This window comes from Bombus vosnesenskii, unplaced genomic scaffold (assembly GCF_011952255.1).
Source record: "Bombus vosnesenskii isolate JDL3184/JDL3185 unplaced genomic scaffold, Bvos_JDL3184-5_v1.1 scf7180000013274, whole genome shotgun sequence".
NCBI classification, from domain to species: Eukaryota; Metazoa; Arthropoda; class Insecta; order Hymenoptera; family Apidae; genus Bombus; species Bombus vosnesenskii.
In genome coordinates, this window is record NW_022882932.1 from 1,180,973 (window position 1) to 1,205,574 (window position 24,602).

General features: G+C 36.5%; 1 protein-coding gene across 5 annotated transcripts in view; it reads left to right on the forward strand.

Annotated features, from left to right (window-relative positions):
- LOC117231804 (transcription factor AP-2-epsilon) overlaps positions 1-24,602 on the forward strand; it is a 200,058-nt gene that overhangs the window by 170,591 nt on the left and 4,865 nt on the right. For all 5 annotated transcript variants that reach the window (XM_033490599.1, XM_033490600.1, XM_033490595.1 and 2 more), the window contains 2 exons: positions 10,417-10,615; positions 18,013-18,131. In XM_033490599.1, the coding sequence (XP_033346490.1) occupies positions 10,417-10,615; positions 18,013-18,131 (318 nt within the window). The remainder of the gene's footprint in view (positions 1-10,416; positions 10,616-18,012; positions 18,132-24,602) is intronic.

Genomic DNA, 24,602 nt, shown 5'->3' on the forward strand with positions numbered 1-24,602 from the left:
TGTCAACAGCAAATGATAAAACTTTCTGACAAATTCAAGCCTATCAAACAGTCCTAGACTAATCGAGGACATTCTCAAGCGTGCTCGGTAAATCGATTTCAATCGAATGAAAGTCGAGTCGAGAATCAGCGGTAAGTGGCTTTTTGACATTGTTCCGTTAGAAAGGAGTGGAATTGTCGGGCTGTCGCGTTAGACGGATGAAGGGCGGCCACCATCTTTGTGCAAGGGCGAGCCAACCTTTTAGAATCAAGGCCTAATGAAATTAACGAGGACCAGTGGCGCGTTGCCCTCGGGCCAGGTGGATCCCTGCCTCGCGATTACACCCCTGTCGTGCCGTGTCTTGCCGTGCCGTGCGGCAGGGTCGAAAAGTCACACCCCAGTCGCTTGGTGGTAACCAATCAAGGTCGAGAAATAAGTGAACTCGTTCGTACGCGGCGATTGGTTAAGTTTCCGGGACGTTGATTGCCCAGGAAATTGTGCGTGCACGGGACTCTGCACGTGCGAACTTGGGCCAACCGGCTCAAGGCTATTCTCACTTTTGCAAATTAAGGGCTTTTACGTATGGAATGCATGCAGGTTTTAACATGCGGGTTCGAGATCTCAGACTGGAACGGTAGCATTGGTATGTTTCAGCGTAGAGATAAAAATAAAACGACGAAAATAATTTTGCAAATAAAATATTCTTTTTCTGTGGTACAAGTTATATTGTTTTTGTTTTAATAGCGTTTTTGGTAATCGTCAAGAATTGATATCTTTTGCAGAGGGTATTAAAGAAAAAAGATCTGTTATTAGGGTCAAGGTATTAAAGAGAAGTCTGACGGCTCATACTACTAACGACTGAGCAATACACTGATATTTAATCAATGTAAATGGGGATAATTTTATAAATGAAATATTTTTCTCTGTGGTACGATTATATCGCTTTATTTATTCCAATAGCGTTTTCATAATCTGTACATCGAATGAATAATCTTTATACAGATTGTTAGAGAGAAAAGGTTAACTTTTTATCATTGATAAAAGTAACGAGAATTAGTCTCGATCAATCTTTTCTAGTGCAAATAGAACAACAAACTTTTATTTTCGAGACACTCTTACATTCATCGCAAATTAAATCCTGATCGAAACTAGTCGTGGAAAGTGTCGGTAATTTTTCATCATACTAGGACACAGTATGAGAAACAGTTTGGAAAGGAAGAAACTGACATGTAATTCCGTATTCGAAAACGAGTATGGCTAAAGTAATGTCCGTAATAGAAACTTTATTCGAATAATTACTCAAACGCACCCTTATTACAACTTTGATTGATAATCAACCATATAGCACTGTGAAATAAAAATACGACTAAACAAATGATGGGCTTGCAAGAGCAATTAAAACATCACGTTACTCTGGAGAGGATCTTTCGAGCGAGCACGTAAGTACTTGCGTACGTAACTCTTGAAAGATTATCTAAAAGCTGTGATGGAGGAGCGAACGGTAAACGCGAGGTGTATCTGTCGGCTGAATACAAGGAAAGTTTGACAGCTATTTACGTAACGTGAAATTCAGCCTTGAGCAATGATATTTGACATGATAAAATCGACTGACGCATCGATCTACGAAATTTATCATTTTGACAAGTGTGTAAACAAATATTTACTTTTGTTTATTTCTATGCGATTGTGATATTCTGCCTATCGCAACCTTTTACTTATGCATTTGTATCATGCTCTTTTGTTAGTTTCGTTCGTGGTAAATCATAGTATATTATGAAATCAGAAGTTTCGTGAACACGAGGTTTAAAGAAGATCAATTATGTTTGTGTCATATTCCTTGACAGGTCTTCAGACGTTATTAAATCCAAAATTAATTTCGCTTTTCTCTAAATATTCTTCTATGAATTGCCTTATGATTTTTTTTTTTTTTGTAAATAATTAAGCTAATGTTACCTATCAGTTGACGTAATGTTATGTCAGATGTTACCCATAGGTAGTTTCTATTTGAGGGAACAGAAATTGAAATTAGAAGAATTTGTCTTTTGAAATGTTTCTTATTCTTAATTATTTTAAAAATTATTCCATCCATTTAATGCAAGAAAGACTTATCTTTTATTCAACCCATGCAGACTGTCACAAAGAACTCTTTAAATTCGTTTCGTAACACGGTGAAAATTCGATCGAACCGGTCGATATATCGGTATCCCGAAAAACAGGATCGCATCAGTTATCGATATATCGAATCGGTATTAACAACTGCTGTCCCGTCTTAATTACAAAGCAACGAAACCGCTCGCGTCGATTAATTTGCGGTTCACACTATGTACACGCTTGCATCCGGCCGCGAATGTATTAATTTATCAATACACCTGTGTAATAATCGCGTTATGTAATCGTGCCATAAATCATAAATGTACGCGTTCACCGGATCGACTCATTAAAATCATGGACATTGGCAATTGCATCCACTAGTAATGATTTCTCTAAACAACCCCGGGGCTATAGATAATAGCGAATCGTTGTGGATCATGGTTCGTGAAGTTTCTTCTCGTACGGGCGACGATTGATAAATCGACGATCAGTCCAGAGTAATCGCCTTTTCTCTGGCTAACTTTTCACTGGCACAGACGTATATATTTCACCGACTGATCGCTTTCGCAACTTTTGTCTTTTTTCTCTTTTCTTTTTCTCCCACTGTTTCGATTTCTTAATAGAATTTTTACCTTTTAACAGCTTTGTTCGCCATCAATCTTGGCAAGTATCGCGGCGATAACGGTTTTATTACCAGCTTGAAATTAGCAACCAAACGTGATTATCGGAGTGATTAATGCAATTTGATGTAATCGTTCGATATAGCCATCCTTATGATTTTACTATGTTTGAAGAAGAATCGTTTCTGTATTCCGATTAATGCTGCTAATATTTCCTTTTGATATTTTAATTTCGTTTCTCAATGTTTAAACATGAAAAAGATTCTTTGCTACATTGAAACCATGTTCTTTTTTTTATTGTATACATATAATGTTCTTTTAGATAGAAAAACAGCACCTCTGATATTTCTCAATACTTCAATATTCTTGGCTAAATAGAATTTTGTATACATAAGCAGGTATATATTAGTATTCAAATATTGATCTCAAATGCTATTCGCTGAAAAGAAATGAAATATGTAGTTTTTAGCTTCAGCTTACGTGTAAATGCTTTCCAAGAATACATATAATTTCTAATTACATCATTATAATTTCTAATTACAATGATTCATCTATAATTCATCGATGGACGTTGCGTTATAAAAATATGAAAAATAGGAAGTAGAATTCTTTAGCAATATTTTGCTGTACATTTTCTTTTTTCAAGCATGATTATAAATATTTGCATAATTATTGGTGTTTTTGTTACTTCTAACAGAATCAGTTTCTTAAATATGTATTCATTCACTTCGTTATAAATCTTAGACTCGCAACGTTTGAAATTGCGTAGTTTCTCGCATGTTCTCATCAAAACATTCAAATCAAACTGAAGCTTTACTATTTTACAAATATTGTACTGTTATTATTATTTTACAGTAGATAAAACCAAGGAAGGTTTAAACGTGAAAGTAGCCGGATTCACGGATATACACACTCCCTTTCTTCTCCTACATGATTTTGTAATCAGGAAAAATGTAGCTATCACATCCGGTCATTAGCCGTTAAAATGATAATTGTGCTCCTGTTTTTTGTCACGCTATGAACAATTTTAATGCCGCTGGAACTTGATTCATGTAAAAACGTGTCGTATTCCTGCACTGAATGTTTCATTCAGAAGCGATGGTTTAAATTGTTCTTGGACGAAGCAAATATCTTATTTAGTAGATTGACCAGTTTTCTTTAATAACAGCTTAATGTTACCTAACTCTTTTAACTCTTTTGAACTCTATTTTGAAAAACTACTCTGGAACTATTAAAGATTTCAGCTCAAGTATAGTATCATTTGAACTTTCCGAATTTCGAAACGTTTTGTAAGAGAAACCTTTGATTAACTACTTAAGCAAACTAACCAAAAGAATAAGTTCAACTTTAGTTTTACACTATCAATAACTAAGACAAAAATCGATTTTGTGATATTTCTCTTTGCAAAAAGACTTAAGAAACAATCGCATAATATCCTACCATATGTTCAATCAGAAGCAAAATACTTGTTTCGCGGGCGCTATTTAAATTGTAGCGGCACATGAGGCAGAGGACGACAATTAAAATCATGTTGTTATTTTGCCTCGGAGTATCAAGACCGTTAGGTTACGAGTAATGTAAGAACAAATAGACTCCGGGCAAAACTATGTCGCTGCTACATGTAACCGTCGAATGAAGATGAATTTGAATTTTCCGACTCTCCGGAAACAAACGGACTCAAACGGACACAATCGCGAGCGACATAGTACATATGGAGTTACAGTCAGTTGTCGATCTGTTATCAACCAGTTATCAACAAATTATCAGCGATCTGATTATCGAGTTATTAGCGATCCTATTTTACGACTTATACACCGTCTTAGCGAATCGATTAGTACGACATTATCTGTATACTAATTTATCATTTTAAATATATTCGACGGTTTCAACAACGAGCAACTTTGTCCATTAAACCTCACCGATCAACCAGCCTCTACACATAAACCCCTACAAAATTAAGGCCCATTATCGTGAACTTCCTGCCAATAACTTCTACGAAACGCATTCACGACCGTGTGTGGGTACATTCTCGGCAAATTACCAAAGATTTGCCTTCTGTCCTCCCCAATAGGATAGAAGCGTGCATCTGTACAGGTAGAAATTCCTTGTGCACCGTTTGACCATCGAAGTTGCTTCATTGACGGCCAACATGTTCCGGTCGTTGTGCTCCCGTTTGCTTCTCGATCGTTTCCGCTGGAATGAAAATTGTACCCCTTACACGAACCACGATCGCTATTAACTACAACTAGTACGCGTGTAAAGGTGCTACCGAAGTGGCAATCTGTTCTTTCGTACATGCTCCATGACGATCCCCTATCTTTTCTCTCTCAATTCTGTTCAAACCTAATGTTTTGATATTTCGCAATGAAAAAATTGGCAATTTCTTTCCGCAATAATTTTTAGACTTCTTTTAAGCACCTTTTCCAAGTGTTTGGAGATAGATATTTGCAGGATAAACTGTACAGTTTAATCGACAAGTTCATTATCATATAATTACATATAATTTCAATTATATAAAATCTGCATTCAGGAAACCGTAAGTCATTCTACGTTCCAGTATGAATAACATTACGACTTCCTAATGTAGATGGGATTACTGCAACATGAAACATTTGCATTTTATCGACGAGATTAACAACACATGCTTTGCAATTAATTTTTTTTCTCTGTGATTTTCATTCCGGTTCTATTTCGAAAATAAAAGATATAGCGAAAATTAAATATTTTTTAAACGGTTTTTCCTATATTTTCCTATGTCTTATAAGGAACTCGTGATGAATAAAAATAGAATTTTAAAAAGTCATCGAATTCGAAGTAACAAGCGTGATATATTCTAGACTGCATGCATGCCAGAAACTTAATTGCAATAAGTTTATTCTTGAGCACCCTTGGGACGTTTTTAAATCTTGCTTGAATCGTATTTTCATATTTAATTAGACAGTAAATGACGAATGATTTATGCGTATCACGTACAGAAATCGCGCATGGATCGATGTTTGTTGCATTGAAATCCACCAGCGTTCAAAAAATAGAAACTTCAAGATATGCAAAATCTTTGACACGTGTGTGCGATAATGAGAGCGATAACGAGTAATGACAGAGCGAGGCTGTGTTAATGGATAGGTATATTTAAATCGTCTTACTTTTAATGTCGCTGATTTCTTTGAAACTACTCAATTAACCATTGGAATGTGAAAATTACGGATAGAATATACTCTGGTTATTAGAAATCAGAAAATTAACGATTGTTAGATGCTACTTGATGTTATTAACATTGATTTAATATATAATTTAGTTAATTTGATTTGTCACAAGAAATTGTTATAAAACAATTTGTTGCATTAAAATACAAGAACAGGACTGTATTAAAATATTTTTTTAAATCCACGCATATTTGCGACACGAAGAAGCAATTAGGAAATTTCTCTTCTTTAGTCTTTTATTTCGATGCATCGTAAAAGAAGACAGAAAGTTTCAACAAGAGAAAATATTGCCACATAATTATCAACAGACCTCACGATTACGCGACGCGTTATCAAACTTTTCGCTAGATAATGTCACTCGATTGTAACTCTCCCAACAATATAATAGCATTTCAACGTGGAAACCCGCCCACGTTTTGCTACAATCTACCTGTCAGACGGTTGTTTCGTGCCCGAGATCCAATGATGTCAATGAAAGAAGTTTTATTCAGACTCCCGATCAAACAGCAGCGACGATTTATCGCTGTTCGAGAGCTTAATTGACTACCCACGCTTTGCAGTCCCGCTGATCCCATGTCTCCGACAAACAATCATTCCTTCTCTTATCAATAAAAAATATTAAGTTGGAGTATCATTGCGAAAATAATCTCGCAATGAGGCTTTAATCATAATGAAGCATGATGATATAAAAGTAGATAATTCCATTCTGTTTCTTTTTTATTAATTAGTCTTTACGCGTTGAAAATATGAAAGTATAAAAGCTTGGAACTTTAATATCTTAAAAAATTTGCAAACGTGCGAATGTTTATTAAGAATATAATACTCCAAAATTACCATTGATTTCAAAATTAATTTCAGATGAAAAAATTCTAAAAAGAATCACGGTGTTTATCATCGTCCGAACAATTAAAGAAATCATTGTCACTATTGCTTTCATTGCCACAAGTTAGGCCGTTACCACGAAGAATCGTCTGGCGCTCATTATCGCGTCTGATTATTGCTATGTTACAAACACTGTAATTAACATAAACGTAGGTTACATGTAGCCCTGCAGAAGCTATAGAACTAGTCGTTTTCACGGTTCTAGAAGTCGTGATCAAGGATCTTAACACTTTTGTTTGATCAACTCGGGTAATATATCCACGTTGGCCGGGTGACAAATTATCTGGTGGCGACTTCCTAGACGTTATCTCGGGCTAAAACAAGACACCGCCGATCCCGGGATACAGAGGCGAGGATGTTGTCGTAGATACATGTCTTCTATACCGGTCCCTCGTCAAATAGAGTGTAAAGGATGAATGAAAATCTCATTAGTCGACTAAATTTCGAATTTATACAAAAAATTTACAGCACGGTGGCGTTCCGAATGATCATGCTTTCGCTGTCGTATCAGGCTTTGACTCATGCGACATTTTGTTTGTTGCTTAGACTTCTATGTATGGATGAAAATGGAAGGGTAATAACTTGAGAAAATAAGTGAATTATTACCGTCGATTACTTAACTACGCCTCTATATAAACAGAATTAATTAGAATCGAATAAAAATCGATGTTATTTACTTATAACATGGATTCTTAATAACATGGAACTTTAATAACTTAGTGATAATATCTACCACCGTTCTTGATAACAAATTAGTGATAATATGTAAATCGAGGGGCAATCTCTTCAGTGTAAAACGCAACGATAAAGAGAACATGGAGTTTAAAAAGGGAAAAAAGCGGAATGTTAGGTTTTTTTTTCGAGTACACCTGACAATCGTCATCGTGAATGAATTTCAATGTATAATTTCAGTCGCCATTCGTTGCATTGCCATTTAGTTAAGGTCGATAGAGAAAGGATCAAGTACTTCGGTAACTTTGTCCTTTAGATTCTAGACAGAACGCATTTGTCATAATAGCGAAATATTTCGGCTTTTTTTCTTTCTTTTAGTCGATTCGAATGTAGTGTTAACGAGGAATCATCGCTGGAAAACGGCATCGATGAAAATGTCATAGAACCGTTTATCCCTGCGCGTGGCCGTTGAATTAACCGATACATGCCTTTGTAATTAACTCACGATCGATTGACCGATAGCGGTCTCATCGATGAGTGAGACCGTTTCACAATTCACATCGGCAAAAGGTTAAAACAACCCTCTATAATTACACGTTTTACAGGACTACGTTTTACCGTGACCAACGTAAGCAAAGCATGAGTTATTCCCATTAAATAAATTAATGCACCTTCCAGTGCCGTTACCGAGATGAAGATAACAGGCTAAGATAACTTGAGAAACACTTCGAAGATAGCCACAGCGTTCCTTCCTTCTATTTTTTTCTCTCGCTTCGAATGATTCCTTCTGACATTTGATACTACGATTGTGTACGATGGTCCGTGAACCACATGTAACTTTCCAAGTAGACAAAGTATGTAAAGTAAGTAAAGTAAAGAATCTTTAAACGAGTGGGATTGATAAAAAATGAAAAATAAAATAGCGTACTAGCTAGCGGTCGTGATTAATAATTGAATTCGATCGCCAAAAGCGTCGAATATTTAATTTCTCTACACTCAGAGCACTCGAATTGCAAAATTGATACGGTGAAAGTTAGAAAGTAAGGAAATATGTAATTTTAGTTCTTTCACTGTTATAAAAATTATTAATGCATAAGTCTATGTATCTTTCGTTCAAATGTATCTTTCTTCGAGCTACGAAATTGTCTGGCCAGTTTCATCGACAGACTGCTTACCGTTACACGATTTTCTACCGCTTCATTCTCGAGATTACGATTTATAAGCGCGGAACAAATCCACGTCGACCTATTTGGTTCGCGTAGAAATTTATTACCCGCTTGACCCGGCCGATCGAGACGTCGTTGTGGATTGATTCTACTTGACAACTTGTTTGCACTCTCTTCCTCTTTCCCTCTCCTGTTGAGCCTTCTCTCTCTCTCTCTCTCTTTCTCTTTCTCTCTTATGTGTTTTCACATACACAAACGCTATACAAACGAATTACGCGTCAATCCAAATCAAATCTCAACCAGATAAATGGTATTGTATTATAACATACGTGGGTATTTTATGATACAATAAATTTCACCAGATTTCTACGGTAAGAATTGGTATTTATAATAACATGGACATTACGATACTGGAAAATATTTTTACTATCCCTAATTATGATATTTCAAACATTTAATAATATCTTGATGATGGCAAAGTTCTTGCTAAATATTTTCAATGTTTAGAAAAACTCTTGCCCTCAAAATTAAGGCGCTAAAACCAATACTACGTACAATATACTATAAACCTATGTTTCACTCGAATCATCGAAAGCGGAACGGAACTTTTATGCGTAAAATCTAAACATTATACGAAAATAAAGGACGATAAAAAAGCGGCATACTTCGTTGTCGTATTACAATATTTTTCAGCAACAATTTCGAAGATATCGATTTAAAACTAGCGTTCGTTTTAAACGGCTATAAACCATAGGTATACCTCATGATCGAGCGAAGTCAACGATGAAGAGTTTCAAGTTATAAGTTGACCATCGATTTGCCTTGTAATAACACAGCTTTGTCCGAACCCCGCGGCCTTATATTAAGCATTCCAGAGCAACGATGCAATAATGCGGGACTATCGGTGCATAGAAACGAAAACGGGACGAGGTACGGCGAATTTAAAATATTTCGCGGAGGATATTGCTCCGATATCATGGTTGTGCACCTATACAGATAGACTTGGACCGGGTATAAGGTAATTTCAGGAGAACCTACGGTTTCGGTATTCCTTATCGGCCACTCGTTAAACCCTCTTTGACCTTTTATGGGAATAGAACACTGTATTCTTAAGTGGATTATTGCGTTCCTTTCATCGACGGAACAACGTTAATTGGACAATATTTTGCGAAATAGAATAACTTATTTCTTTCGCTGTTTCGAATATTATTTTTACTTTTTGTGATCTCAGAAAATGAACAAGGGGAACAGAAAATGACAATGAAAACGTAGGAAGCAGAAAACGATAATGAATAACAAGCATTAAATATGTACGATATGTATGATATAAATAATATGATATAAATAACACACCTGATGTATCTCAAAGTTGGCATTTATAAAACTAACATGTTTTTACTATATAAATAATATCGTGTACTTTATCGAACATTTAACCGACTATATCAGCAAGTTTAATCACTTGGTTTTCAGAAACATCTTTGCATTTACGTTCATCGTATCCTGAGAAACATCGTTAAACACGAGGCTAAGATTCACAGGCATCGATCTAAAATGCCACATTTCAATTGCTTAGAATTTAAAAAAAAACGATCAGAAATTTCTTAAACCTTACATGGTACCGCAGTCTCGATATCCTTCGATACGTTTTAATCGATGAACGTTCATTAGTACATCGACTTCATTTGCATCGTAAATTAAAATGTTGAACCACTTTCTCGTCCCAGTACATCGGTTAATTGGTTTCCAATCGTTGAAACGCATAATTCTCAGATGTAAACGTGGGTTGTTCGTTTGTTGTAGACATGAAACCATCGGACAGGAGTGAGAAGGCGATGCTAAGTGGGAACGCGCAGCCTTCGGACGTGTTCTGTTCGGTTCCAGGACGATTATCGTTACTAAGCAGCACCAGCAAGTACAAAGTTACGGTAGCCGAGGTACAAAGACGACTATCGCCACCGGAATGCTTAAACGCGAGCCTCCTCGGTGGAGTCTTACGGAGGTAAGATATTGCTTTGAAACTGTCACTGTCTGTACCAGCTCCTCGTTTGCATAATACAATTTTATAAGGAGATTAGCCCCGTCCGTAGTAAGACAGTGACGCGACGTTGTTACACGACGTGTCGTTACACTCTGAGCGACGAACCATCGTGAAAGCTCCAACTCTTTCACTGAAACATTCGATGCAACTTCGTTTTTTCACTTCGTTTTAAAGGCTATTTCAACATTATTTTAGTTCTGTAACGTACGATGTAGAAAATTTAATATGACAAATTAAACTTTATATCGGTAGTATAATATTAATGCAGATAATTAAAAATTATAATCGAGTTGAATTTGTAACTATACGATATACTAAACTTGATCTCATCGCTACCTACGCGTGGTAATCGAAATCTAGAAATTGAATTATCTGGCGGCACACAAACTACCATTTCCTCTTACTCAAATTAAGTAGTACGTGTTAAGTATTTTAACGGTATCGCTTGATGCTCACCGATACATTATCTAAAGAGAGACGCGTAGGAACGATGCGAAACACGAGACACCGTGTTGCTGTGAATAACATAAACACTTCCGGACATTTGTCGTTGGCGGTAGAAACATCCGAGAGGGTTATACCATCGTAAGGGAACAATAGCCTGGACCAGGGAATAGTCACGGAATAACCAGGGAATAGTCAAAGAATCGAGATACCGATACGTTTAACCGTTACGAGACTTCATCCAGTCAGTTAATTAATAAACGTGCGTTCGCTTCATTCGGCCACCTCTTACTCGAGCACGGACAGCCGGCTGATTTATGAGTTTCTCCCTTGGAAGCGGGAAGAGCCGTTCTTTATCTGATTCACCATTTTACTCGGCCAGAACATTATCCGTTGCGCAATGCTTTATCACCAAAGGCGTGGATAAATCACCGGTATCTACGGCCGGATGTATCTCACGCACGTGAAACGTATACATATAGTATATACGCAAACTCGTACGTGGATCAGTGTATGACGCACGCGGTGTGTTCGACTTTTTGCTCGAGGAATCGCCGATTACAAACGAAAGAGAGATCTGACTGATTGTGAGATTTAACTCGGAGCTACGTATAGCCAGCCGTAATAAATAGTAATAGAAAGTTGTTCGTCTTCGTCGCTCCTGATACGCGAGACTTTAACGGCAACGGAGGAAACAGTGATGCGAGTCAATGCTTCCACGTTCGCGGAAATACGAAGATTCGATTGCCATGTTTAAATGAAGGGTAGTATGATTTAACGTGTCTGCGTCTGGATAATTTCTGTAGAACGTATCAAAGTTATTAGGGATTATAATTTTTATGGGATCAAAGTGAAGAATTAGTGCCAACTGTAATATTTTGTTATTATAAGCAAACAGAATTCTGGTCGTAGGGATTTAACATTGATGGTCGTTGCTATATCTATATAATCGTGAGTGATCGATCGGTGGATAAATAACGATCCACAACTCATGAAGGCGAAACATCGAATACCGTTACCATGCTTTAACGTTAATAACAAAATTAATCACAAAGCGCTAAACAAGAATTTCAATCACTGGGCACAACCGTCACAAAACCATTACGAAACCTTAGACCCATGTTTGCCTTCTTTGAATTCATAAACCTTCTCCATACAAAACACTCGTGAATGCCTCGAATCATTCAGAAATCCATGCTTCTCTCGTCGCGGCTGTAACAAGCACCGATCAAACGAACAAAAACAGTTGTAACGTTCTCCACCCGCCTACGCGCGCGAACTCGTAGATGGCTAACTACCCATAAAACGTAGCCCACGGCCTCTCGCGGTTAGGATTATCCGCGGATCGAACCTCAGCAAATTCCACGAGAACGCGAGCTGGATAAGTGGGGGTGGAGGAAAAAAGGAGAACGCTGAATAAACTGCCAATAAAGCGGCCGATCTATCCCCGATGCAAATGAGACATTAATAATTGCATAGCTTCGAGTGTCAATTCCTGGTTGTACGAGCAGCCCTCGGGCTGGCAGCGTTACATTCGACGCACACCGCAGACCGCGACGATATAATTCATCCATTCGAATAGCGATCTGGCTGATAATTACACGCGCCGGGTTCTCTTGCCGCCATACATTTCTACCGTGCCCATCTGCCTTTCTTTTGTCTCTCGTGTCCTCCTCTCTCCACCTCACCAATCCTCATAGCCAACTCCTGTTCCTCCGCGACGCGTTCCCTACCTTCACGATGGATTAAGGTATACGATCGACACGGCGTTTACGCTACGAGTCCAAGAGAACGATCATGCGTTCGTTTCCGAGACGCAGCCGCTTTAAAACTGCCAGTTGCTCCGCCAAAATTATAATAGCAGCTCGTCCGATCGATCCCCTCGCGAGGATGACGTTTAAATATTTTATTAATCGCCAAAACGCGCGACGATTCTGAAATTCGCCTCTACGGTTATGATTTTAAAGCAGAACTGAGAGAACAGGAGGTTGCTAGTTCGGGCAACTTATATATGATCAAGGATTTTGATACATGAGTACGGTACTTTTATTGAATGCAAGGAATTGATCCTGATGTAACTATAGTAGAGTTTAGCGACGATGCATAAAGGTATAAGCTTCGTGTGAGCTGCTACATTAATTTAAATCAACACGCGTTCATTTTTGACGAAGTGGACTCCCGAGAAAAATAAAATATCCCGTAAAATTAAATGAATTGTAATTTTTCTTACTTTTTTAACCGTTATTAAATAAGATACGTGTTAATTATGTATCACATCCCCTTAGGTATAAAGAAAGATAAACTCGTACGGGTCATAAGCTGTAAGCGCAATTGACATTTTAACAATTCTTTACGATGACGGAACGCCACTAACTTCTTTTCGCATTTAAATTACGAGTGATTATGTCTGAAAAGCTATTCAGATTCCACGGTGTATCGTATAATGATCGTGCAAATGTTTGTCGAAGTGGTGCAAAAAGTTTACGCACCTCGTAGCCGGGAAACGTAACTACACGCGCGTTTTTCACGCGGCAATCGTAAAAGTCCATTCGAACGTATGTTTTATTCATAATTTCACGTTTCATTTTCGTATCTGGCCGTTCCCACAATTGGTTAACGACTTTTCAAATTACTGTCGAGTACCAACCAATTTTGCATTGTAATTTTTGTGTTTTAACGCGAAACATCGTCGACAATAAGACATAGTTATCATTAGTTTCAGCAACCACGAAAGTCATCTGTAAAACTGTAAATACATACGCCTCTTAAGCAATATACAAATGGCACGAAGTTTTAAACTTTATGATCGGATAATCTTTACTTGCCAATTTTATTTTTCTTTCGATTACTAAAGATTTCTCTCATGGTGAACGTCTATGTTATTTGTAAAATTTAAGGAGATTTTAAAAACTTTATAATTATATAGCTAGCGCTGCTTAAAATTATCGTTCTTTTAACATTTCTTAAGCATTTTAAAACACAAGCATAAAAAGAAACGACGATAGCTTCTTAATTCGAATAGGTAGTGTAAACGATAACAGTTACATTGAGAAATTATTTTTAAATGGTTATTTGATAGCACCATAAATTTTCTTACATTTTTCCTCCCCCTTGTTTATCTATTTCTTCTACTTTCTCCTCTTTCGAATTGCGTTGCATCTTTATGACCAAACGAAGTTTTACGATCGACAGTTATATTACATTTCAAAAGATCCACCAGATACGATTGTTTGTACTAGGAATGTCGGATAATTTAAGCATCGCCGATTATTTGAAAAAAGATTGATGTTCATTTGTCGGTCGTATTACAGATTGTTTTCTTCATCTATTATCTTTTATCGCTTCGTTCGAGCACTCGTAGTCACAAGATTTATTGCGATTTCGAAAAAACAGCACGGTTCAAATAGTCCAAATTAAATCATTTAAAAAACGCTTGAGAAATAAAAAATTGCTACGCTTAATTAGCATTAGTAACAGCTGCGAATAATTAAATAACATATTAACTCCTAACAATAAATAACATTAAACTCATACGATCTTATTCGCTAAAGAAAACATAAGATATCAAATTTCTGTAATTCAATCTGAAGTTCATAAAATCGTCGACTACGTTTGTACAACAACAAACTAGAGAGTTTTTGGTCCTAAAAATGTTGCCTTTCTCATCTTTCTGCTTCCTTGAGTTTTTCTCTCGCTTTTTGTTACTACTTTTATTAATATACTCGAAACACAAAAAGTAACAAATATTAGTGGAGAACACTTAAATGAAATTACATCAATTTTTTAAGAATGAGAAGATACATTTTATTTATAAAACCAAGGTTCTCCTATATCTGATAATTTTTATACTACTTTTTCACTCTATAATAAATTCGATCACGAAGGATTCATTGATTTATCAATAGCACTCGACAGTCGCAGAGTTTGACGATTAACGATGCCAGTAGTCGAGGACGTCTCGAGTAATCAGGGGTGTTGCCGGGTGTCCTAAAGTTCATATCGGGGGAGAATCGAGTAGGGAAGGGCGCGAAGAAGATCGTGGAAATCTCGGGGAAGCAGATCGCTGAAGAAGAGTGAGAATCGTTCTCGGGACAAGACTGTGTAATGAGTAGAGAATTGCTCTCGTCACGTACAAAGGAATCACTATATAATAAATATATGGGGATACTGTCATCACGCGTATTGCTCGAACATAGCGTAAAACACTCGCGGGCGAGTCGAATGGAAGGACGAGCGCGCAAGTGGAAGGACATTGGGTTGCATAAAACGAAGTTTTCTTTGGATTACGGGGCAATGGCAAATGTCCTGACACCGATGATAATTACACAATTTATGTCAGGATAATCGTGCGTTAATGCACATACCGCGAGAAACGATATATTTTTATCAGCGAGTGTTAATTGCAACGAGAGAAGAACCGTGGCATTAACAGGATGCGTGCGTGCTTTTAACTGCTCACGGGGAAATACTTGAACCAACGATATCGCGTTAATGACTTATGACGTGTGACTCTTTGGTTAAATTCAATCTTCCGTTAATTCAGTGGATTTTTTTATGCAAAGTAGCTTTTATTTACGCAACAGTACAAAATTCTTCGAAGAGTTCGAATTTATACTGTATATTTGCATTCTTACGGAGATTCGTAGTTGTTTTATAATTTAAAAAAGATGCTTTCTATATTTTAAGTAAACATTAAATGAAAGTTACCAGTCACGTGATACTTCAACGCTACCTGTATATAAATCTATGAGAAAGAATATTATAAATTTCATCTATCAGAACCGAATACAAACACCAGCGATATGAAATAGAATACGTCACTTCTCGAAATCGAGAACAATAAACCAGAAAATAAAAATCTCGTATCGTCCTGTTGAAATTCAATCAAAGCTTTCAGTTCGACTGGTTCTACAATGAAACATCAAGAGATACAAAAAAAAAAGGAACGTTTGATCGTCCGTGGAGGCAGCACAACGCACAACAGGTTTATCGTGACCAGTAAAACGCTATCTGATCCCCGAAACTATAAACGTTCACAAATTACCTGAGGAATTTCTCTGGAACGAAGGTACACTTCTAAATCAAGTTTCGGTCGGTATATACGGCCGCATCGATGGGGGTTACAACGAGCATAAATTATAGATAAAAGATGATATCATTGTGTTTACACTGATGCTTCCAAGATCCTCCTAAGGAACTATCATCGAAACGTATATTATTATTTATATGTATTCGGACGAAGTGTACCTACAAATTAATGGAAAAGTAATGATTAGAAGCGTTAGTTTTCTGGACTTGCTATTGCGTCCTTGCTTGATAAATGAAGATCGCAGGAGAAAAATTTGATAACTACAATTTTGTTAGCAGACTATACATTTATAAACTAGAAATTAAATAATCCACAGATAAAGAGTTCTACAATTTCGTTAATCCGTATTAGTTTTTAAAAATCAATTTTATCTGGTTTATATTGTTCCATATTGCGTAAGTGTAATGATCATGATAGATAAAATCATTACAGACTCTTTCGTCCATTATTTAGCGATTAAATTACATCCTGTCAAGGACGAGTAAGTGTCCGGATATTTTTGAGCGATAGGATATTCCAGAGTGTAGATCCTTTCGGCAGATATATTTAAAAAAATTCGTAGCGGTAAAGTGTATTAATTGCCGAGTGAAGCGAAAGATTACCGGATGAACCGGCTACTCAAGCCGAACAAAGGTAGCCGATGTGTATAGGTACGTATTACCGTTATATTTCGGTCCACGAATGATGGATGAATAGGGTGTGTTAAGAAGTGCTATCGAATTCTTCAAGATATTCCGCGAAATATACACGAGAGCCTGTGAAAGGTTTTAGGCTGTTCTTTGAATAGAAGTGCTAGAATAAAAAAGTTTCGTCGTCGTTCTTTTCGGTATTTTTGACGTCCTTCCTTGTGAAATGTTTACTCTGTACCGTTTAAATATTTCTATTCGTAGATCGTTTTGCACATTTAAATAGAGCTGTAAGAAAAAAACGATGGAATTATGGTATGATCGTATGTTCGTGTGAGATAAAGTATGTAACAGATTTAGAATGAGAATTGAACGGCCTATGAGTCGTCTTCGTAACCTTAATTGAGTGCTAGAGCCATATATATTTAACCTTGAAATTATATTTTTCTCAAAATTTTTCAAAAACATTTTAACGTGTGATTAATTTTTTATCCAAGCAATTTGTAAGATAGTTGGAAGTTTTTGCAACACGTGAATGCGTATACTTTTGAAAGTAGTATCCTGCTCGGCAAGCGACTTACAAAGTTAAGTTACTCAATCGTCGATGGATGACACGCGTAGTTACGGATTATGCTAATTTTCTTGTTTCTCTATCTCTCTCCCTCCTTCTTCCTAGTTGCTTGTCGATTCCTTTTTTCTTCCGTCAAAGATCACGGCACAGATGATTAATGGGGCAATTCTATTTCGAAATTTCAGCGCTCTAAAGCAAGCCTTAGTTTAAAGCGTGTGTTAGGAACACTTTACGGTACAAAGTTACATTTCGAAGAAACGATTGAATTAAAAAATAGGATTACATTTTACTGAATTTACACGAAGAAACGTACGAATGCAGTAAAATATTTGGATCGTGTAAACGATCGACTAAAGCCGAATAATTATTCCAAAAACATGCATTAGCAAGTTTCTTGCTTGTAAATTTATTTTCCTATGACATATCTTTTCATCTCGTGATCTAACATATATTGTGATGTGTAATAAATGCTACCTTTTGTGTTCAGAAAAAGAAAAAGAAATAAACAATTTCGTTTTTTACATTAAAGTGTTACATCGAATAATTACGATCATTAGAATATTTTATTCCAGATGTTATATGTTAATGTAGTACTTAATGATTGTATTTTTTTGTTTATGTTTCGTAGAGCAAAGTCCAAAAACGGCGGACGTCTGCTTAGGGAAAAATTGGAAAAAATTGGGCTAAATTTGCCAGCAGGAAGAAGGAAGGCCGCCAATGTCACACTTTTAACATCCTTAGTGGAAGGTGAGTTGAAACATTGTACTTGTCTAACCATTACATAATAAGACTTACAGTTTAACTAAACAGAAGATATTTTTTAAACACGTTGTTGCTCGCGATAATTCAAATGAAAATTAGCGATTGAAAGAAAAATTAAATTCGTATAATTAAATGCATTTAAATTATTTTCCAATCGATGTACGACAAAGTTCTTACAATTTTTTAGGAATTCGATACGAGTTATTTATGCCAGAAGGTTAAGGATGCAAATGTATAAATCACACATTTAATTATTTTACACAGCATTTAATTATTTTAATGTATGCCTAACGATTAATGGATCAAAAGCAAGAAAATATTTACATTTACGTAAACGATATTATAATATTAATTCGCGATACATGTCGTTATGTTAATGTCAATATTACCTACGTATCATTAAATTGATTGGAAAATACTGTTGAACGAGAATTTATAGAAATAAAATTACGGGTATTAAATGAAAATTATCTATTGTGAAAACACATTTATTATAAGATCTGTTATACTAAATTTAAAATTAATTAACCATTCCTGTATTTTCCAATTAAGGCCTTTTTCCAAAAAACAATTTACAAATAAAAGAAGCTACCATTTCTAATTGCAATTATCATAGATTAGAAGCTACGATTCACCTTTATGATTTATACAGCTTCGGAATTATTCCGATAAAATTGTTCGCGTAAACTGAATGACGTTAAGTACTTTTTAATGGTAGTCAAAGCACGCTCTCGAACATCCAATACAAGATGAGTTAGTTAATCAGGATCATCCCTAGGGATGTCCACTGTTAACCACACTCTTAATAACACACTTTCGATTAACGAGGTTGTAGATACATATAAAAGTTGACCTATCCCGACGAAGCTCTAATGACGCGACTGGCGGATTGTTCGAGTGTTGGTGCCGACATTGATTATAATTTATGGTCAATGAGCGTCTATAAAACACCATCTTGACTTTTCTTTCCTCGACACTGACACATCGCGAAGAATGACCGAGGCATGTGCGTGTGTAATCAGCGTGTGTTTTAGCGGTCAGTTTCTCGAGATTCATGGAATATCGTCGACACGATGCTTGTCAACCTATAAAATGTAATAATAATGATATCATCTAGCATTTATCTGAATGGAAAAAAGTTCAAGGAATTCAATTCGTCATTTGAATGGCAGTAATATGATAATTTGAGACTCAACCTTTTGGAAAAACTGTGCTTATAATAAGTAATGAAACATTTCTAATGAACGAACTACTTGAAAGTTATTCTACGATCTATAATGTAAATCACATTTCAGTAAATTTAATACTCAATTTTTTAGCAACAAATTATTCCCCGTGTTCTATAGAATTAGTGTTCATTATTTATATGTAAGCTAGTTAGTCCAAAAGTCGAATCAAATAGCTGTGTGCTCGAACAATAAACTTCTGCTTCTTTTTAACACGCTGTCGCGACGTAATTTTATTGTACAAGGCAAGAGAATAAGGGACGTAGCTTCTTAATAACGCATAAACCATAGAATCAATTCTATGAAGTTACTGGACCGTATTCCCGGGCTATCCCGTTCAGCGATCTAATTAACTGTCTAGCAACATACAGGTTTTCAAACTCGTTTTGTCGGACATTTAGAATCTTCATTTCTCGATGGCATTTCGAAGACGGAAGTTAATCTCGAAGATACTCTGTTGGAATAACCGCCGTGTGTTCTATACTTCAACTAGTATCTTTTCTTTTTTCCTTTCACTCTTCCTTTTTTCTTATCGTTTTTGCTTCTTCCTTTAATAGTCGCGTATAATATATGAAGAAGAATATAACGAATACGGATACTTGATCATATTCGCTATTATCGATGCTTATTTGAATAACTGGAATAAATATATGGGACACGCTATCGTTGAATAAAATCTAGTTATGTGTTGCACAACGCCTAACCGTGTAGATTTGTAACAGTAAGGAATACAGCACGTTAATTGGAATTCGCTATCGGCTTCTTTCACAGTCTATGAATCGTTCAAACAGAACGTTGGATGTATTCGTGTCCGTTTATCGACTTCGATATTTCGCACTGACTCTCTCTTTATGATATAACGTAGATTAAATTCGGATTTATCAATTTAAAGTAAGTTTAGGTTTGTTCGCGTTTGTTCAGATATATAAATCCGTGGAGAAACGTGTCCATAATTTTTCTGATTTATAAATATTGCTTTGTAGATTTATGAATATCATTGCAAATCATAGAGAAAAGAAAACTTTTAAGTACAATGGACATAACATATAACTATAAATCCATCAATCTGAAGTATATAATTTATGGTACAATTTTTAAACGCTTATAGTCAAAAGCCAAATTCGCTGAATGATATAATATTTCGAAATATCCACGTGCGTCTAGCAGGTACATGGATGTGATAGCCGTGGAAGGAGCCGGTAGAGTGCAGCGAAAGTGTGGGAACCTCCTCTCGAATGGAGGACGTAAACGCACCAGGTGTATAGGTATACTTTGGTCGCATACGATTAACGTATACCTGTGCGTGATTCATGCGTAAATTTGTGCCGTAGAGTGACGCAATCTCGGTTATACATACGACGAAAGTTCGTTTCGCTGTCAGCTTCACCTGGCGCATCGCAACTTTTTGCGTGAAATTCTAATGCTTTTTTAAAAATTACATTTACTTTATCAAGATTGTATAAAGATAATGAAATATTTTTATTTTACTTTATTTAGAATAAAAATTATGATTTTTATTTATATTTTTATCACTGCCAATTGATTTAAAAAAGATATCGCTTTAGTTGAATGTTATTTAAGTTAGAAAATGACACGCCATAGAAAAGAAATTTCGCTTATTTGCGTGTCAAATAAATAGAATACGCTATATGACATTATAAATATGAAAGCAGAACAGTTCGTATATATACAATACATCGTTGCTTCTTATGTACCTTTACATATTTTCCGCGTATCGATCGCAATCGAGAGTTTCGAAACAGCGCAACGCAGCGGCGAAACCGCAAGCATACTCGTAGCTACCTGCTGTTTGAAGGTACGCGGAAGAGAATCCCCCGAAATTCTTCACCGAGACACATTACAACAGCAGTATAATTTACGATCGTTATCAAAGATTGATCATACCGAGTAGACCTATGGATTTTACGAACGTCTGTGAGGTTGTACTATCGACACCTTTTACGGTTCTTTCACCTCATCTTTCTAAAGATTTAAAGCAAACTGTATTATAAGAAAAATATCGAAAATATTAATTAAAATATGTATCGACCGGACGTGGACTTGAAATGCAAGAAGTGAACGTATTAGCCACATCGTTTGAAATACATGTAGGTAGATGATAGATATTACATATACATACCTATGATAGAAATAACGTTAAAACAAGCAAACTGAACCAACTCGTTTCCTATCACCTAATAGTAATAACCTTCGTTCAAGAAACACTTTTAATTGACAACTGCACCAATTATCAAGTTAAACCCGTACCTATTTCCAATACAGTTCATCTTCATAAATATATTTGAATTGTAATACATACCAGGCGTTCGATTCGATTTTATAAAAATGGGATGAAAATTTCCTTAGGCAGATTACACACCAACTAGCGTTATTCGATTACTCTTCGCTAATTTACTACGGCGATTACCGAACTGGAAGCGAACAACGCGAACAACGAAACGGATAAGTCTTTTAATCGAATCTCGCAACCGCTTCGTAATGATCGCATCGATTTTTCGATCGAACATCGGGCGACAAGCACAGTAAAGTCATCAAGTAAAAAGACTGATCGTTAATTCGCGAGTCACGTTGCTGATTCGTTCTCTCGTACTGCCACGTATATCAATCTGCAGCTCGCATCTGCAATCTTCGACCAATCTGTGGTCCTCATCTGCATTGCGCGGCCCGTTCGTCGCATTGAGTTGTCTCGCTGTACGTCTTTATCATAGATTATCGTTTCGATCGATTGCCTTCTTTCGAGGGATATTCGAGAGCCAATTTCTCGATCGATAAGATTGTTGAGGGTCTGTGCAGTGAGTTTTTCTAGCAATGGATATCATTTTCCTGAACCAGATAAGACGAGTATAGCTAATTTTTATTTTTGCACCATTAACACTATCTCTGTTGATCGAATATTGATACTGACGATATGCTAAGAATTAGTCTTCCTAAATCTTGACGCTTGCTGCAAAAAAAATTATGTATAGGATTTGTGTTATATAAAATTAATTAACAACAGCATATTATCTTTATCCTGTTATTCTAAGAAGGCACACTTTGTTTCAGTGTGATAATACACGCGATTCGTAACAACGATTGACGTAAAAAAAAAATGCTATCAACGAAAGGACAAGTCATAGAAAAGGTTTCCGTAAGAACTGTATTGCCGTGTTCCATAAAAAGAAACGATCTTAACGTCTCGCAACAAATATCTCCGCGAACTAAGCCCATGTGCACACGAGCATACGTAAAGCCGTGCATCTCTCGGCTATGAACGTGACAGAAATATCAATTCATTTAAAAGGAAATTAAAAAAGGTTATGAAACACGCAATGTGACGGGCTCATATGCAAATCACTGGCTGTGTAACTGAGTCTCGTGTACGGTACTAAAAGCTAGTTAAAACGACCTGTTGCATTTTGTACGTGCATCGTGCAGACACTTGCGCGACTTGCGTTCACGATTAGATTGTCGATAGTCGGTGATGGTGACACGCGTTTAATTCAGGCCTCGCTCAAGACCGATCCTTCCCAGTTTATACGCATCTACAATGTTGTAAACCAACTTTTACACGGTGACTATCGACAATGCAGGAATATTTCATAGCATTTATTAGCTATCCTCGCGGACATATAAATATTATCAAGGGAAACTGTGAAATACGCTCGTAGAAGCACTAATACGAATAAGCTATTCGATGCATCGCCTATAGTACACGTTCGTTTGATAGGAAAAAGGCCGTAAATGATAGAGATGGAGTTCACGGGGAGAAATTCTTTGGACATTTTTGACTTTTTATACACATGATATATAGCGATTTAAAAAATTTTATTAAAATCATGATGTAATCATCGATGCTGGGATATGATTTAATGAAAGGAGAACAGACCGATAAATGGATCGAATATGCTTGTAATGTTAGGTATATTGCCCGGAAAAGTAGAAGAAAGACTCTAGAACCGATCGTTTTAAAGATGACGAGCATGTTCACAATTCTAGATATGCTTCTTGAAAAGGTAGAAGAAAGTTTCTTTAAATCCTGCTACAATCGTTAGGCGTATAATTTTAAACATTATGTTTCATCGTGATTGAGATCATAAGATAAAATACATTATGAAGCATTATGTAAATTACTATCAGTTGTGAAACAGTTTTGTAATATTTTCGATTCGTTTGTTTCACGCAATTCGTGCTGTATCATTTCCAGCAGATATCGAAGTGGAAATAGTATATTGCAACATTCTTACAACTACGTTGTGTACAGTGTAACCACTGAACAATAATCGTATCTCGCGTATACAGTTTATAGCTGCACCGTGTAGGGAACTAGTCTTGCGTATATCGTATAAAATTGTTCCATTAAACCAACTCCATTTATTCTTAATTAAAAAGAGTAAAAAATATGGATTACTTTTGACCCCGAAACAATCGATAAAAATCAATTCCGGTACTCGACAGAGCTACAAATCAGTTCCAATACTGGCTTAAAAATCCGTTGCAGTGCCTCGACAGAACTAAAAATTGTCCCACTGGAAGGTTTCGTTCGAACGCAGTGAGAGGACGGTAGAAACGAGGATACACGAAGGTGCAATTATCAGGAGCGTTTTGCATATTTTTCACCCGCGTAAAAAGGAAGAAACGGTAGAACGAGTTTGCGAAATTGGATAATTCGTTAGCTGCAGGTGGCTCTCGAGCCTGTGTTCTCGATCGCGTAGTAGGCAAAATGCGGCAGGCCTGCGGGTGGTTTTCCTCGGTTGTCGATAATAGCGCCCAACGGGTCCGCTTCCATCTTTCACGAGACCCTGCTTGTAGGTACCTAATTACCTGCCATCATCGGAAGCAAGAGAGAAAGGGTGAGGGTCATAGTGAGACCGGAGAGTAAAAAAAAATATAGTGAGAGGGAAATAGCGAGAGTAAGAGAGAAATAGTGACGGATGAAGGGGATTGTTCTGAAAGGGGAGAAACGAACCACGTGCTTAAGAGAAAGTACGTGTGCCGTTTCATTATCGTAAATTAGTTCGTTCCTCCTGTACGGAACAATCCTGTATGTGGCACGCGCGAAATGGCTATGTTCAGTTTGTTTTAAACCGAGGAATCTCAGATTTCTACCGTTGGCTTTCTAAAACGTCTCTGTATTCCTCTTGACTTTTGGCTAAGATGATAGGAGAATTAGACTTATCGGCGATCGAGCAGAATATATCTCGCTTTGTACAGTGTAATTCTAGGAAAG